At 38.9% G+C, this 16,808-nt stretch overlaps 1 protein-coding gene across 1 annotated transcript; it reads left to right on the top strand.

Annotated features, from left to right (window-relative positions):
• The first annotated feature begins 2,149 nt into the window (after window positions 1–2,149).
• On the top strand, window positions 2,150–11,811 carry LOC139479168 (uncharacterized). Its single transcript, XM_071261955.1, has 6 exons — window positions 2,150–2,257; window positions 3,405–3,452; window positions 7,125–7,214; window positions 8,717–8,739; window positions 9,771–9,844; window positions 11,342–11,811. Exons 1-6 carry the CDS (start codon window positions 2,221–2,223, stop codon window positions 11,394–11,396), a joined length of 327 nt encoding a protein of 108 aa, XP_071118056.1. The 5' UTR covers window positions 2,150–2,220; the 3' UTR covers window positions 11,397–11,811.
• Window positions 11,812–16,808: the final 4,997 nt, after the last annotated feature.

Below are 16,808 nucleotides of genomic sequence, written 5' to 3'. Positions count from 1 at the left end.
ATAAGTCTTTTGACTTTTAGTCAGGTGAGCTATTTTGGTATTTGTTTGGAACATAGGATTCGACCGAGAACCGACGCATCTTTCCTTATTGTTCGATCAAAGGTCGCTCAGTGTTCACCTGAATCGACCTTCTCAGAGGTGCCCTCATGTGTCAACGAAGGAGAGTATGGTGTCCGGGTAGAAGGTCAGGTTTTAATGAGGTTGCAGTCTATCGCAACGTTCGGAACCAGTCAAAGGGGTATGACGTCATAAAACACGTTACAATGTCTACATAAAAAATACCTTTGTATTTTGTCAACAATGGCGTTTTTATTATATATATTTCAGTGTGAATGACTCAGTTTTCTGAAGGTGAGAAAAATTGATATTTTCACTACACTCATTCTCGTAAGATACCATAGAAAGTCCACTCGTTTCGTAAAAATGGTATCTAACGAGAATGTGTGGTATTTTATCTTTTACTCACGTTAAATATATATTGAGCGTAAATACATAACTTTCGTTCGTTGACAGACCAAACTGAAACCGGTTGCAAAATCTGATTGCACATGAATATTGATATATGACCAAATATGGGCATTATTGACATTTTTATGCATACGCATGAACAACGTGCGCCTGCAGTAGTGTTTGCAAACAAAACATCACCGACGCTCAAGATCCTTTTGGAAGAAATTCTCCAACTTACGGTGATTCAAGCGCCATGTTGTTCGTACGCAGGACACCTATAAGAAAATTTGAAAAGTCACATTAGCGCCGCGCTTTGAATATCGGACCAACAGTCGGTCACTCGCATTGCCGTGTTCCCGTCTGTGCAATCAAAATGGTTCGGTTTCCTTGATCTATCAGCTGAATTTATATCCTGTCCGTACCATTTTGAAAGAGAGAAATCAGAGTGATCGCCAAAGACATTAATATGTTAACTGTACCACCCTTATACTAAAGTGAAAATCAACAAACTCAAGTCTGCTTGCATGTCAGTGACAGTTTCGAACGATCGAAGAGCAAGGTCAACACTGGAATAAGAAAAGACAACCGTGATCTACTCACAGCGTTTTACGCTAGAGATAGGGAATGATCTTGTTCACATTTGGGATGTTTGGGGCCACAAAATCAGAAGTCAGGCACACTTCCACGGAGCTTTTCGAATGGAACTCTTCACTTTTAGTGATCTGGTCGTGCTTTCGCTTTCGCTCGGTCAGATAACACAGAAAGTCCACTCGTTTCGTAAAAATGGTATCTAACGAGAATGAGTGTTTCGAATCTCCAAAAATGACGTCATGGTGGAACATTGTTTTATCGCCCCTCGTGGTTCTCACTGCAGTGTTGTATTGTACGATAAACAACTGCCACTCGTCGTTTATTTCTTATATGAGATATCAACATAATGCACATTATGTTGATTAATGTGCAAACTTTAAAAATAGTTTTGATTAATTTTAATAAATATTTTGAAGACAATCCGACCTCGACAATGTCGGACAAGTTCACAACTGGAATAATGCTGAGTGTGGCGCAAAAACAACAACCAACCAACCATTTTATGACCACGTAGGTTAAATTTAGTGTTTCCCGCTCATTCTCACAATCCTCACGTCGATTATTTGTACCTTTTCACCTAATAACACCCCCCACCCCCCGATTAATTGTCATATCTCTCTCCCACTCCAGGATGCGACCGTTCGGCAAATGCGTTTTCTCTGTGTACCCCAAACCACATCTATGTGGAAAAACTCGCTAGACACTTCCCTCTAAAAAATAACGCCGTCCAGTATATGACGTCATCATGCGAGCACATGTTCGAATCTTCGCAAATGATGTCATGGTAGAAGAATGTTTTATCGTGAAATAAACCATGCTTCATTTTTCATTGCTCTTTGCGATTTATTGAGTAGCTGTCTTATGTATCTTGATATTATTGGCGAGTAAAAATTATCTTTTCTTAGTAAAAGCATTCCAACAACAGGGGGCTCTCATGTGACATTTCAAAATATGATTGACCTGAATAGGTCACGTAAATAATTTCCTGGTGGATCATGCCATTTATAAAAAGCTCCTCACAGCGATATACCGTTCGCAGAGCTCTCTACACCGAGAGTGTAAAGAAGGTGTCACGCGCTGGTGAGGAGCTTGGCCTTTTTATAATACTAAGGGACATAACTCGTCCCATTTCGTCCTTTTTGACTCCATTGAACAAATTCGCCGGTCTCAAAGCTAACAATGGGCGTAGAGAAAGAAGTACTTACACCTGGCGATGGTATGGTCATTTGAAACAATCATATTTATATATGTTCAAGCTATAATTTACAGCCACACATCCAGCTATGATGTACATAGTAAGCGAAAACGAAGGTGCACAACATCAACCATGCTGGAATGGGGACGCACCTTCCATTATCTACCGAAGTTCCCGCGTTTGGCCTACTTGTATTCGTATTGCAGCAATGATTCTGGCTCATTTCACACGTGTCTAACATAACATGTATTAAATTGATTTTGCGAGTTGTTTTAGATATATCAGATCCATAATGATATTGATCCATTGAAATACCAGGAACTTTCGTCCGCACCACGTTTCCTTGCTAAGATTCAGAAAGCGAGGGTCATGCATCGACGCATGCATTTGCACCTGAAACGCCTTTATATGTATATCTGTCTAATTAAAGCCCTAGATATCACTCGCTGATAGTATAAAATGGAGTATGCCAGTGTTGTGCATAATACCAAAAGCCCGGGCAGGTTTATGACTTTGGGAATAACATTGCCCGTAAGTCTACGAGGAATTACAGGTTATCTGTCCCAAGTGAATAAATTAGACCATAACTCCACATTATCTCATGATAATGTCAGTCAGATAATCTGCAGAAGTAGGATGCAAAAGATATACATGTGTAAATAATGAAAAATTAATCAATCTATTTAACAGTTGCCACTTCTACAGGGTTTGCCCAAGCCTCTTAAAACAAGGGGTCATTATGACTCCTTAGCTGTACTACAGGGAGTCATATGTCTTTTGAAGGGGGTCATTTCAACAAAATACTTTTATTTTACATTTCATAATACAGGAAATACAACCATCCCACAATGCAACTATTGAAACTTAATTCTGATTTGCTGCAACCGAGAACTTGCCAGTAGGGCTGTTCCATTTTTAGACAATAGGTTTTCCAACATTAGACAAAGCTGATATCGGTCATATTTTATTGTCAATTTATATATCGGTTTCAAATTTTAATGTTCGGGGGTAAAGTGCAATAAATTGATTTTGACAGTCTGAATGATCTGCGTCATTACTGATGCAATGGAGAAATAATATTGCATAGTTTCTGCTTAGATTGCATCAAATATGCAGGTTTCCTGCTTCAGGGCAAACCATGCTTATGCATCTCTATTTTTTTCTTCAGGTCAAAACTTTCCCGTGAATGGGAACAAGGTTACCATGCATTATACAGGTGAGTTATTATTTTTTTCTGTTTTAGCATTCAATTTGTCGTCTTACCTTTCTGAAATTCAAGTGAGCTTATGTCATGGATGGCCATTTGACTTTTAAACCCCATATCAAATACCTTAAAACTAAATGCCTGAAGGCTCTTGACTTGTTAAAAGTCGTTTCAAATTCAAAGTGGGGAGGTGAACAGAAGACCCTCCTCCAACTAAAGAGATGTCTCATCCGTTCAAAATTGGATTATGGCTCCATCCTTTATGGGGGAGCTTGCAGAAGCAATCTAAAAATACTGGAATATATACATCACCAAGGACTACGGCTCTGCCTTGAATCCTTCAGAACTTCTCCCATTAACAGTTTATATGTAGAGGCCGACGAACCATCACTTAAACTCTGACGTCTAAAATTATTTTTACAGTATATTACCAAGTTATCCTCAAATCAGTCAAAACCTGCAAATGATTGCGTTTTTCATCCCCTATATGAGGAACTTTACCAAAAGAAATCTTCTCTTATTCCCACTCTTGGAATAAGGGTGAAAAATGAAATATCTGATGCGAATATACACCTTGAATATATTTCTCCTCACCGCCGTCTGTCTTCACCTCCTTGGCAACTAATAAAGCCAGAGGGTTACCTGACATTAACAAAACTAAAGAAATCACAAACTAATCTACCACTAATTTATCAAGAAGAATACATCAACTGAGAAATAAATATTATACATACAAATCTATATTTACTGATGGATCCAAGGATGGTGATGCAGTTGCTAGCTCTATTATCATTCGTTCAGGTTGCCACATGCAAGTTCAATTTTCACAGCAGAATCACACGCCATCTTAACAGCTCTTAAATATATTAAGAATCAATCTAAGCATAAGCAGTTCCTAATATTTTCAGACTCTTTCGTGTCTTCGGACTTTTCAAAATAGGTCCAGTACACATCCACTATTACTAAAAATTGTCAAATTGTATAATGACCTAGCTACTAGCCAATACGACATCGCTTTATGTTGGTTACCCAGCCATGTTGGAATCGTTGGTAACAAAATGGCTGATGCTGCTGCTGCAAAAGCAGCACTCAACAAACCTGTGACAACACTTCTCATCCCCTACAGTGATAATAAACCTGTGATTAGATCTTACATCAGATATCTGGTGTAAAAGAAGTAGAACACCCAAGTTGGTATTACATGAAATTAAACCAATTATCGGTTACACCTACTTGGGTTGTCAGTCCAGAATTAACGAAGTCATGCTTTGACAATGTCATATTGGCCATGAATATTTATTGACAGGTGAGAATCCTCCATTCTGCATCCCTTGTGATGAACGAATCACGGTCAAGAATGTCCTGCTTGACTATGTTGATTTTTCCATAAAAAGGGATGAATATTTCAAATCATCATCTATTAAGGATTCTTTTACTAGTAACAACTCTTTTAATTATAGGTTTTTTAAAGCATATTGAATTGTTTGCAAAATTTTGATTAATAATATTGTATAAAACCTATGTTTTAAATTTGGTAGATTAAATTAACAACTGCGATTGTTAGTGGTTGTATCCTCGAAGGGTGTTAAAGTACAGTAAAATTATTGTCCCCCGGAGAGGATACATAAGTTCCATTTCGTTCAAGGTAAGTTTATAGCTATCACAATTTTAAATTATAGTATAATTGTTACTTTTAACTGGTGGTTATTATTGACTACAATCACCAGCGACTGAAGGGATGGTGTAAATCCTGCTGGGGAGCCGTGCAGGTAGCAGAAGCATTGTAAGTCTCCTCGGCCCTTAGTGTGGTGGCCTAACTTTGGTTGCTGGTCATCTATAACCAGTTTTTATATTGTGTTATTGAATTGTAGTTTATCCTTTTATATACTCTGAAACTAGTTTTAAGTAAAATCTGTGATATTCTAGTTATTGTACTGTCTTTTGGCGACAGGTATTTTACGAGTATCAATTTCTTTGTAATCAAATGTTTGACTTTATCTCGTCATGATATGGCTTCAATATGTGACATAAGATTTTAACTCGCTCACTCATTTATGTCATGGACTGTTTGTTGGGAGCGTGTTGTATGTCATTCAGTGTCCTGTGTAAAACACCTTCACGTATACCACTGGACCTGGAAGGTGTGGGGTAGAATAGGTCTTCAGCAACCCATTCTTCCTATAAAAGGCGACCATGCTTGTTGTAAGAGGCGACTACCTGGATCGGGTGGTCAGGCTCGCTGACTTTGTTGATGCATGTCATTGTATCCCAATTGCGTGGATCAATGCTCATGATATCAATCACTGGATTGTCTGGTATAGACTCGATTATTAACAGACTGCCATCATATAGCTAGAATATTACTGAGTGCGACGTTAAACAAGAAACAAACAAACACTGAAACATCACATGCTTGTTCCCACCAATTTGTTCAGTAGGTGTTCGACCTTCTTAAATATGGTGTGCAGCCAAGCATAAAAGCACACACCCTGCAAGGGGATGCAGCTATTTTGTAAAAAAACCCATAATATTGAGTATGATGTGCAGTCAAAAACCACATGGCTTCAGGTGGAGGAACAGACAACAAACTTGTCAATGAAAAGGTGGAATTTGCGATTACACATCACTAGACAGGATGATTTACCATTTCAATTGCAATTCCTGTTTGTATTTTGGACTCCCTTATGAAAAAAGAGGGTTGCTGGATAAAAACATGGTGAGGGCAGCTTTCATTAGGTAATCTTTTAAGGATTATTAACCTTGGGCATGGTGGGCATCATGACCCTGTCTATTGTGACTGGGGGCATGGGTGGCCCAGTCGTCTACGGCGCCGCGATTAGCTGTGCAGTAGTGTCCCCTGGACACGCCAGAAACCTATGATTGTTGGTTCGAATCCCGGTTCACCCCGATTATGTTTCTAGGTTTGTTAGCACCATACCTGTGCTCGTGGGTTTCACAGAAGTGATAAACCTCGGAGACCTGCATCACTTTTGGCTTTCCTCCCACATTAAGCTGACACGCCGTGATATGACTGGAATACTGTTAAAATCTGCGTTAAACCCAACTCACTCACTCACTCTATTGTGATCTACCCTCTGTGATCTAGTGGTCGTGTCAGGGGTTTGAACCCTAGCCATTAAAAGATGGTACTTGTTGTTATCCTGGCTGGTGCTCGGCATTAAGGAACAAAAACAAGGACTGGTCAGCTTGGAGTCAGTGTACTGTGTCTCTGTGTGGTATTCATGTTTAACTGCTGCATGGTATTGCAGTGGGCTGGTACTATAAAAATTAAAATTGACATTAGTCTGTACTAGTACACGCACATGCATGGTCATTAAATAAGTGTAATAATCATGGAGGTGGAGTGAGTGATGGTTAATGCTGTTGTTGTTGCCATGTGTCACAGTGGCCTGTAAATCCTTGAGTCTGGCCTGGAAAACCAGTTGCTGACAGCATGATGAACACAAATGAGACCAACCATGAGATAAGGGAGTCCCGACCCTATGAGTGAAAAAGCTCATTTTGACTTTTCATTATATTGTAAAACTACAGCATCTTTGGAACACAAAAATACAATTCACAAGCTTCAATTCATATTTATTATAGAGATACATGACATCACACATGGCGATCTTCACTGAAGTAAGTTGATGTCAAGTTTGACATGGGTTAATCTTTTGTCAGGAACTTTGACGAATGGCAAAAAGTTCGACTCTTCACGGGATCGAGGAAAGCCTTTTGAATGCAAAATTGGCGTAGGACAAGTTATTAAAGGTAAGTGCAGTGATTTATCTGGGATTCCAATCTGAGTGCCCATGGCTGGCCAGGGATTTGTCTGTACCTTTCTTTTCTTTGTGAGTCTGAGACACAGTTGCCGCATGCAGTTTGTTACACTTGTAGGATGCAGTATTGTGCGTCAAGTAAAATCCGCACCGGCTAGTCGTTTCTTTACTTTGTTCGTCTTGTCCATGGACAATGTAACATCTGGAAGTTACCTGTTGGACCCATGAAGATGCGGGGTAGAATAGGTCTTCAGCAACCCATGCTTGTCATAAGAGACGACTAACGGAATCGGGTGGTCAGACTCGCTGACTTGGTTGATGCATGTCATCGTTTCCCAATTACATGGATTGATGTTCATGATGTCAATCACTGGATTGTCTGGTCCAGACTCAATTATTTACAAACCACTGTCATATAGCTGGAATATTGCTGAGTGTGGGGTTAAACAACAAACAAACAAACAAGTTACGTGTTGTCTTGTCCAAGGGCAATGCAACATCTAAAAGTTACCTGTTGTCTTGTCCCAGGGCAATGTAACATCTGAAAGTTACCTGTTGTCTTGTCCCAGGGCAATGTAACATCTATAAGTAACCCATCGTCTTGTTCCAGGGCAATGTAACATCTGGAAGTTACCCATTGTCTTGTAACATCTGGAAGTTACCCATCGTCTTGTAACATCTGGAAGTTACCCATTGTCTTGTCCCAGGGCAATGTAACATCTGGAAGTTATCCATCGTCTTGTAACAGGGCAATGTATCGTCTGGAAGTTAACCATCGTCTTGTCCCAGGGCAATGTAACATCTGGAAGTTACCCATCATCTTGTAACATCTGGAAGTTACCCATCGTCTTGTCCCAGGGCAATGTAACATCTGGAAATTACCCATCGTCTTGTAACATCTGGAAGTTACCCATCATCTTGTCCCAGGGCAATGTAAGATCTGGAAGTTACACATTGTCTTGTCCCAGGGCAATGTAACATCTGGAAGTTACCCATCATCTTGTCCCAGGGCAATGTAACATCTGGAAGTTACCCATCATCTTGTAACATCTGGAAGTTAACCATCATCTTGTCCCAGGGCAATGTAACATCTGGAACTTACACATTGTCTTGTAACATCTGGAAGTTACCCATCATCTTGTCCAAGGGCAATGTAGCATCCGAAACAAGTAACGACCATTTACCCGTGTTTTGACGATGCTAATGCTTCTACACAATGGAGACTGCTAACTATAGTTCTATCAGGTTGAGATAGATTATGGGCTTCTTAACAAGTAAATCCTTAGAAATGAGATTTGGAGTTCGATTGCTTGTCCTTTTTTGGAAACCTCTGTCAGGGTGCGACAGTCTTAAGTCTGTTAAGGTGTGGGAGTTATGGTCACCTTAGAGCTAAGATTGCTGTATACAACGGCACCCAGGGGGAATAATGCATCATGAAATTCCTTGTTCCCGATCAATTGAATTCAATTGCTAACAGGATATTTCTCGTTTCAGGTTGGGATGAAGGTGTTGTTACTGTAAGTATCTGGCATCAAAAGAACAGCGCTCCAGATAAGCTGCGCATTTAAGAAATAAACGACGAGTGGGAGTTGTTTATCATACAATTAAACACTGTAGGGAGAATAAACCATGAGACAACATTGTAAGATGTATTTAAAAAATGTTCACTTATCAGACATCCAAACGAAGTAAAAATATGTTGAAAACACTAATACCCAATGTGAATAACAACATTTGAGTAAATACTCAATGGCAAAAAAGTGGTTAAAGCAGTCACTCGTCACACGGAAGACCCGGGTTGGATTCCCCACATAGGTACCATGTGTGAATCCCTTTTCTGGTGTCCCTAGTCATGGTATTGCTGGAATATTGCTAAAAGCGGCGTAAAACCATACTCACTCACTCACTTGATATATTGGGAACAGTGGATGCGTTTTTATGTTTCTAGGTTTGTCAGCACCATACACATGCTTGTAGGTTTCTCCTAAGTGTAAGCATCCAAGACTGCTTCACTTCAGGCTTTCCTCTCACCAGCTCTCATGCCGTGAAATAACTGGAATACTGATCAACGCGGCGTTAAACCTAGCTCAATCACTGACCTGATATATCATGCTTGCGGACTTGGTTGATGCATGTCATCATATCCCTATAGCGTAGCTCAAGGCTAATGACTTGACTGTCTGGTCCAGACTTGATTATTTACTGACTGCCGTCATATTGCAGAAATATTGTGGAGTGTGGGGTTAAAATCAAAACAAACATTAATTACAATGAAGATATTGAGCAAGATTGGTCTCAGTTAACTGTTTTTCTATTCGATTTCATGATCGATCATCAATTACCTTAGCTTGTAAAGAAAACTAGGTGACTTGGTTGATATCATGTCATGGACAAATAGATATTTGCTTGTAATAGGAGTCAGTAGACTCGATAAGTTACACACAGTCGTGACATTGCTGGAAAATTGCAATTTGGGGTGTTGGTATATGAAATATGTGATCAAGCTTCAAGTCTTTTCCAACTTGTGAGTTTGTTCTTCCTGTTGCAGATGTCCCTAGGTGAACGGGCTAAGCTGACCATCTCTCCGGACTATGGCTACGGACCAGCGGGTGCGGCTGGTGTATATCCTTGACAATGAATTAACTCTTTAAACACCCCAGTTTAAATTAAATAGTTTATAATTATATAATTTTTTAATTTGACATTTACAAGATATACAGCTTTTCCATTGGACAAGAGGTCGGTCACATGACCGAAATTGACGTTCATAAGTGTATGAACGACACAATTTGACGTTCACATGTTTTTCACGAGACCGTGTTCTTGAAATGACGTAAACACTAACGGAAAACTTCCACATTCCTGGGGAAAACCTCTTCCACATTCCTGGGAAAACCCCTTGGAATTCCCTAGCACAAAAACATTCAGAAGCTTCTTGTACTTGATGTAAATGTATTATGACGCGCCGTCATTGTGACTGACTTACTGAGGTAGTGGGCAGTCGCGTAGCCTAGTGGTTTAAGCGTTCGCTTGTCACGCCGAAGACCTGGGTTCGATTCCCGACATGGGTACAATGTGTGAAGCCCATTTCTGGTGTTCCCCCACCATGATATTGCTGGAATATTGCTAAAAGCGGCGTAAAACCATACTCACTCACTCTCTGGGGTAGTTCATAATAGGCCTTTCTCATGTAATGGTGATATTATTTGAATACATGTGTTGCATAAGATGTTTCTGAAGAGCAAGTTGTGCATCCATACGCTCATGTCACCTCTTTTTGAGGAACTATTTTATTCCGCGATATAGTTGGTTGTTGTATGGCTGTCAGTGTAAACATGAAGTCACACATACTAAATAAAATTGTGTTTAGATCTTGGCCTACATCTTTTGAGGTAAGAAATTGTGATAAATTTTTTATAGGAATTGACTTTCACTTTGTGTGAGTTCATTGGAGTATGGACCTTCGTACTCTAATGAACTCGCACAAAGTGAAGGTCAATTCTTAAATGAACCTACCTGTCATATCATTCATTTATTAAATCAATCACATTTCATTATGTCTGAAATACATATTTCATTTCAATTTATCATATTTTAATGATAGATTGAAATATATATTATTTACCATGTTGTTATTTAAAACAAGGGTTCTTGGACACACTTTGGCAACAGGTCCACATTGAACACGTCAAAGAACTAAACAAAGATGTTTCAAGCGAATCTTTAAATATATTAAGTAATAAATAAAATCAACAAATATATATACATGTATATATTTTACGGTACCATTGCTGTCATTTGATTGGCTGCCTTAGGTCACATGCTTAAATTTGACTGATCATGAACCTTGTAGCAGATTTTGGCAAGAAAGTATCATGAGGAATAATTTCTATTCAATAAAGTCGCATGTTACATCTGTGAAAAGACTACAGGAGAGGTTGCTATCATATAGATGAAAACATAAGCTTTCTATAGTCAAGGGTTTTATCATTGCCCCAACTGACACAGGTTACATGAGATGTCGCCTTTGGCTTAGACCTATGAACAGTGATCACTATGCATTGTTAATATTATATTACAGCTTATCTATTATGAATTTCTTCTCCTTAACCATACCACTATTCCACCCAATGCTACCCTGATATTCGACGTGGAGCTACTTAAAATCAACTAGGTCCGACCAAGAGGGACAAACGCGGCCAGTAGCAACCGGTCGCCGCATATTCTGTGTTTTGATGTCGTCATCTCTACTATCAACATTGGATTATCTGCAGCTGTCACCATTGTAACCAAAGCCTCATTTTTACTCTCAAAATAGTTCCATAATATGCCAGCTCCATGAACTGTTGACCTTTCCACCAATCCAGTCACAATGTTTAATTTGAATCTATTCCAAAAACTTTTTATTTGTAAATCTGTTTTGAATTTTTAAGTTGAAACCAGTACTGGATATCAGTTTGTGATTTGTTTTTAAGGACATCTTCATTTTCTGTGAAAGTGATGTGAAGAGATTAGCTGTGTACTCTGCAGTAGCCTTGGCAACACTGTCTTATACTCTTCTTTCTCAATAAAATCTCGAATACTTGAAATCTCAGTGTCTTTCTTATGCAGGAATAGACCGCCTTCACACACATATATTTTAACAGTTCTTTTTTACCCCTTGATGCTGAACTCCAGACCAGGGATTGAACGACTGACCTACCACTCTCAGTGCAGAAGCTGAATCCACTATATATAGTATATCCATATATATATATATATATAGTGGATTCAGCTTCTGCACTGAGAGTGGTAGGTCAGTCGTTCAATCCCTGGTCTGGAGTTCAGCATCAAGGGGTAAGAAAGAACTGTCAGCTCAGAGTCTGTATACTGTGCCTGAGTGGGGTATCCTGCAGGATGGTTATGTCTGGGCTAGCACTACAATAAGAATATGAAGTCGACATTCTCTGATAAACAGATATATATTGGGACAGTCGAGATGTCCAATGTCATGAACCTTTCTTCCCTCTGCAAAAACAACGCAAAACTCCATCTTGATCAAATACATTTAATGGACGAGATGCAAGATTGGTAAATGGCGTTAATTAGTGGTAACCATGGCAACCATCTGGCCGTATGTACACTCAAGCAGAGGCAAATCAAGGATGCAAAACATTGCAGACAGTCAAGGATATTTACAAACACATGTAATATAACAACTTTCAACAATATCTAAAACATGGACATGCAAAATGGCACTGCAACATCTTTTGATTATCAGTAGTGGTATATCTTGATCCTATTCCTCGGAGTCTGCATCTCCACTGTCCTGATGAGCACAACACCAGTGAGGGGCTACAGGCGGATAACCCGGAGCATACCTAATTTGTCCAATCTTTCCAAATGGAAGAATGCAATTTCACAGTGGCTGCTTTAATTATGTGTGTCAAATTCTGTAAGACAACTGCTTGAATGGCATGTATTGGTATACAATTGTCTGTCCTAGAAACTTGTTTTCAAGATATGGGTGTGGGATGCAAAGTCACTTCACCTCACCTCGGAGCTAATAAAAACCCATCAGATGTTTCTGCTCATGTAATATCATTGTTGCTTTTAGGCTTCCATCAGCAATATTCCAGCTATAAATAATTGGGTCTGGACCAGACAATCTATAGTTCTAAAACATAGTTCTTGATATGAGCTACAATGCAAGCCATCAGGTATGAATTCTATCCTGGTACGTACATATTTACAAAACATCTTAATGTATCTAAACTACACACAGTGTAAATTGATAGATCACGACTGTACATAACATTGCACAGGATATAATTTCATGGAATAAACCGATCCACTATATATCCCACGTATACACAGCTGATGCATTATTTTCACCTGTACTTTCAGTCAAGGAGACCGTTTCATATATGTAGAATTACTGGGTTGACTGTCTAAAATTTGGTATTTAATATTATTGATATTTTATTAAAACATGGGAAAGGTAAGCGTGATGACATCTTTTGTTAAAGATGTAGCAGAAGTCTCCCCTTGTCAAATCCAAGCCTACAGCACCAGTGTATGGTTTCAACATCAACAAGACATCATCAACGCAAAGCAGCAGCAGCATTGAAATAACATTTTCTTAATTTCTATTCAACCTACCATCAGCAAAGACATACAAATGTACCACGAAGGAAGGACTTGAAAATAAGTTGACATTAATAACTGTACAAAATTGGCTGACCCAAATAATACTAGAAAAACTGGGCACCACTAACCATGAAATATTTCTCACTGGCTTTTCTCAAACCGATACCCTGTTTGACAGTCTGACTAAGCCCTTATATAAGAGCAGATACTTTGTAGATACTTTCTTGTTAAAGAGATTTCTTCATCTGTATGCAAAAAGCCCTGCCCTCCTTACAAAAAAATCACCCCCAAACCACCCTTGAAACAACAGTTGAACAGTCCTATCAGCATTTGCATATTTCTTTTCACTTTTACAAAATATACAATAGGCTTATCCATAAAATAAGAAATAATTTTTTCTGGCCTTGCCCAGATGATGGAAGCATCCACATGAATTGACGAAAAGATGCAGCAACAAACATTCTTGTCATGTTAATTTGAGGAATGCAATGATCCACCAGTCCAACAGGCCCACATCTAGGTTTCCTCAGGATCATGTCTACAATTATTAACTTAGTATCTTGTTCCACCAAAACCCTTTGTGTGTGATTTTCTATTTTAAGTTTCATATGTAGGAGATGACAAAACAAAGAAAGGAAGACAAACTTTTGTGCTCTTCCTACTATTGGATCATATCTGTATGTCAATAACCTCACAAAATAACAAATATGTCAGCATTTACACATTAAGCAGATAACTAACAATAATAAGATTACATCATAAATAAAGCTAAAATAAACAGACATAGCTAAGTAACACTAGACTAATGTACATAATGCTATTAATTGTCTCCCCCGGCTGTTGCCATGGTAACTTATCAATTTAATGTGATGTCTTCAGTCATCAACATGAGACAATAAGACCGTATAGCAAGTTGTTGTTTCAGTAGAGATGTTTGATCAGATCAAAACTGGCAAATGACTTGAAGACTTTGTCTTTTCAGCACATCATTTTCATATTTTCTGATCATTTATTGCAAAATCTGTGCTTGATGCTTTGAGTGTCATATCCATACACACATAGATATTCAAATGCAGACACTTGTCACAGAAAACACTCTTGCTTGCATCTCTTGATCTTGATCAATGTAGGAAGTCATGATTGTCTTCTACACACACACACACACACACACACACACACAATTTAACCTATTTGACCTTTAAATATTGCAGATGTGGTATTTATGGCATAGTCGGATTCAGTTTGAGAAATTTTCCAAGGAATTTCAGCCAATCAAATGACAGACTGTCTCATCAATATCCAGCTTATGGGACGGGACATTAAAAGAACATGAAAAACTCCACAAACAAATAGTCATCCTGACTCTAAACATTTCCTTTGAACATCATCTTTTTGTCATATATATATCTGCACAAAAGAAATCCCTGTCAGTCTGATCCAGAATATTCAAAATCTGACCTCAAACAGTGTTGTAATATTTTCCCAAGATGGCCGACAACAGCCATATTGTTTTCCAAATATGAAAATTTCAGATTCAGAACCACATAAATTAATGATTTGGCCGACCCTCTATTACTACTTCGATCTTGACCATGATCCACAAAGTGTTCATAGCATGTGGAATTGGGCCCTGATAAAGAATATATAAATATAAACAAGATTTCGTTGATAAACATGACACCCAAGCTAACCTAACTTGCAGGACAACATGAAAGTCAGCCAAACTCAGTAATACTTGAGACAGTCTACCACTCCGGCCACAAGCGCAAAGTATTGTTTGAAATAAGCGCAATCCTGTGGCGGGTAGATTTCAAGTTGGGCCTGTAGTTTCAAATTTGCAGTTAATCTATTTGTCAAATTATTTGTCACAATAAGCTGCAGTTTTTTAAATGAGGGCCTGAAGAGTTTAGTCAGAGCTTGCAGCTTCCAGAGTCTGGGTCCTGATGGCAGTCTGGCAATTCTTTTTATTTCAAACACTGGCCCTAAGTCCAGAAATAAATTTAGCGATTAACTCCATTTGATAAAACTAAAATCTACAGGAAATGATGTCAAATGCCAAGTGGGACCTAGCAGACTAAATGTTTTAGCGCAGAGTGTTTAGACAGACCTTCACACAGTCAGTCTGAGTGCAAATTAATTTCAACATCTGGACCTGACACCCATGTTGTCAAATGTTCATCCTCTCTGTCCATGTATTTTGGAGAAAATCACAAAGATGGCCCCCCGAAGCCATATTTAATTTCTGCTTGGAACAACTTGAACACTGTTTGGAGAAGAAGATTATTTGTAGAAAAAACGCCAAGATGGCCCTCACAGGGTCATATTTATTATCTTCTCAGAACAAACATGGATACCTAATCAAAATCTCAGCTCACTCTGGAGATGATCCCGAATTGTTGGAAGTTTGTGGACATTGATCTCACCACCAAACTATGGATGACATAAGCCTAAATGTTTGGTCCACATCATCCAAAACGACATTCATTCTTAACTGGATGACATGATTTTGTGGAGATTATTTGTTTCAACTTTGGACAACAGTCACGTATAAAACAGTTGAGATTCTTTGGCCATTTCCACATGCTAAACCTCTGTAACATAACACATACCTTAGCTGCATAAATCAAGACACCAGGTGTCCCACAAAGCGATCTTAGAGCATGACAGTCTTAACTCCCATATTCTGGCAAAGATAACTGATTGGTGTAGCAATAAGATCACCTTGTGGAACAGGGCCTAAGGGCCTGTTTCCCAAAGCCATCGTAACGCTAAGACTGACATCTGTCTAGGAGATATGTAGTTGTAGCACTATAATTGCTTTATGAAATGAGTCCTGAGACTCCAACTGTGAATGTCCAGCTACCATAGACCCCCAGATCAACACCAGCTTATCACAGTCACGGAAGACCCCAAGTAACAATGACCTATTTACAGGGATGAGAATGGATAGTTTCTGTTTAGCTGAAAAATCTTTGCAATGGCCCAGGGTTCATTATTTGGGGGTGATTCAGATTAGCCATCAGATTTTAACACATTTGTGGTCACTAATATTTGTGGAAATTTGCACATCAACGGAGGATTCTCACCCCTGTATATACGTCACAATGGCTTCCCCTTCCTGCACACATCTGCAGTACACAGTGTCACTATCTGTGCAAGAAAATGTTTCAGGTCAAGTTGCACCCCTTTTGAAGCCTAACAGACTGCTGTAGCGAGGCTTTTTAAACAATCACATATCACTAAAATGTCAGTGGGGAGTATGGTTCTACAGCACTTTTAACAAAATTCCACCAAGGCTAAAAAAAATAATTATAATTTGGTTCTCAGGCACCGCCCCCATCATCATAAAGTTTGTAGCACGTTTTGTTTTTATTTCCATTTTTTAAAAAACCCCAAAAATTCATTAATAATTCCAAGTCCAACAGTAGTCCAGTATTTTACTCATCAAGGAAATACC

The sequence above is a fragment of the Haliotis cracherodii genome, unplaced genomic scaffold (genome assembly GCF_022045235.1).
Source record: "Haliotis cracherodii isolate W230 unplaced genomic scaffold, xgHalCrac1.p SCAF_4, whole genome shotgun sequence".
In the NCBI taxonomy this organism is placed as follows: Eukaryota; Metazoa; Mollusca; class Gastropoda; order Lepetellida; family Haliotidae; genus Haliotis; species Haliotis cracherodii.
This window is presented reverse-complemented; position numbering and strand designations above follow the sequence as displayed.

Excerpts from the sequence above, each read along its gene's own strand:
- LOC139479168 (XM_071261955.1), top strand. The coding sequence starts at position 2,221 with ATGGGCGTAGAGAAAGAAGTACTTACACCTGGCGATG. Across the intron at positions 2,258-3,404 it reads AGTACTTACACCTGGCGATG|GTCAAAACTTTCCCGTGAAT; the intron begins GTATGGTCATTT and ends TTTTTTCTTCAG. Across the intron at positions 3,453-7,124 it reads GGTTACCATGCATTATACAG|GAACTTTGACGAATGGCAAA; the intron begins GTGAGTTATTAT and ends ATCTTTTGTCAG.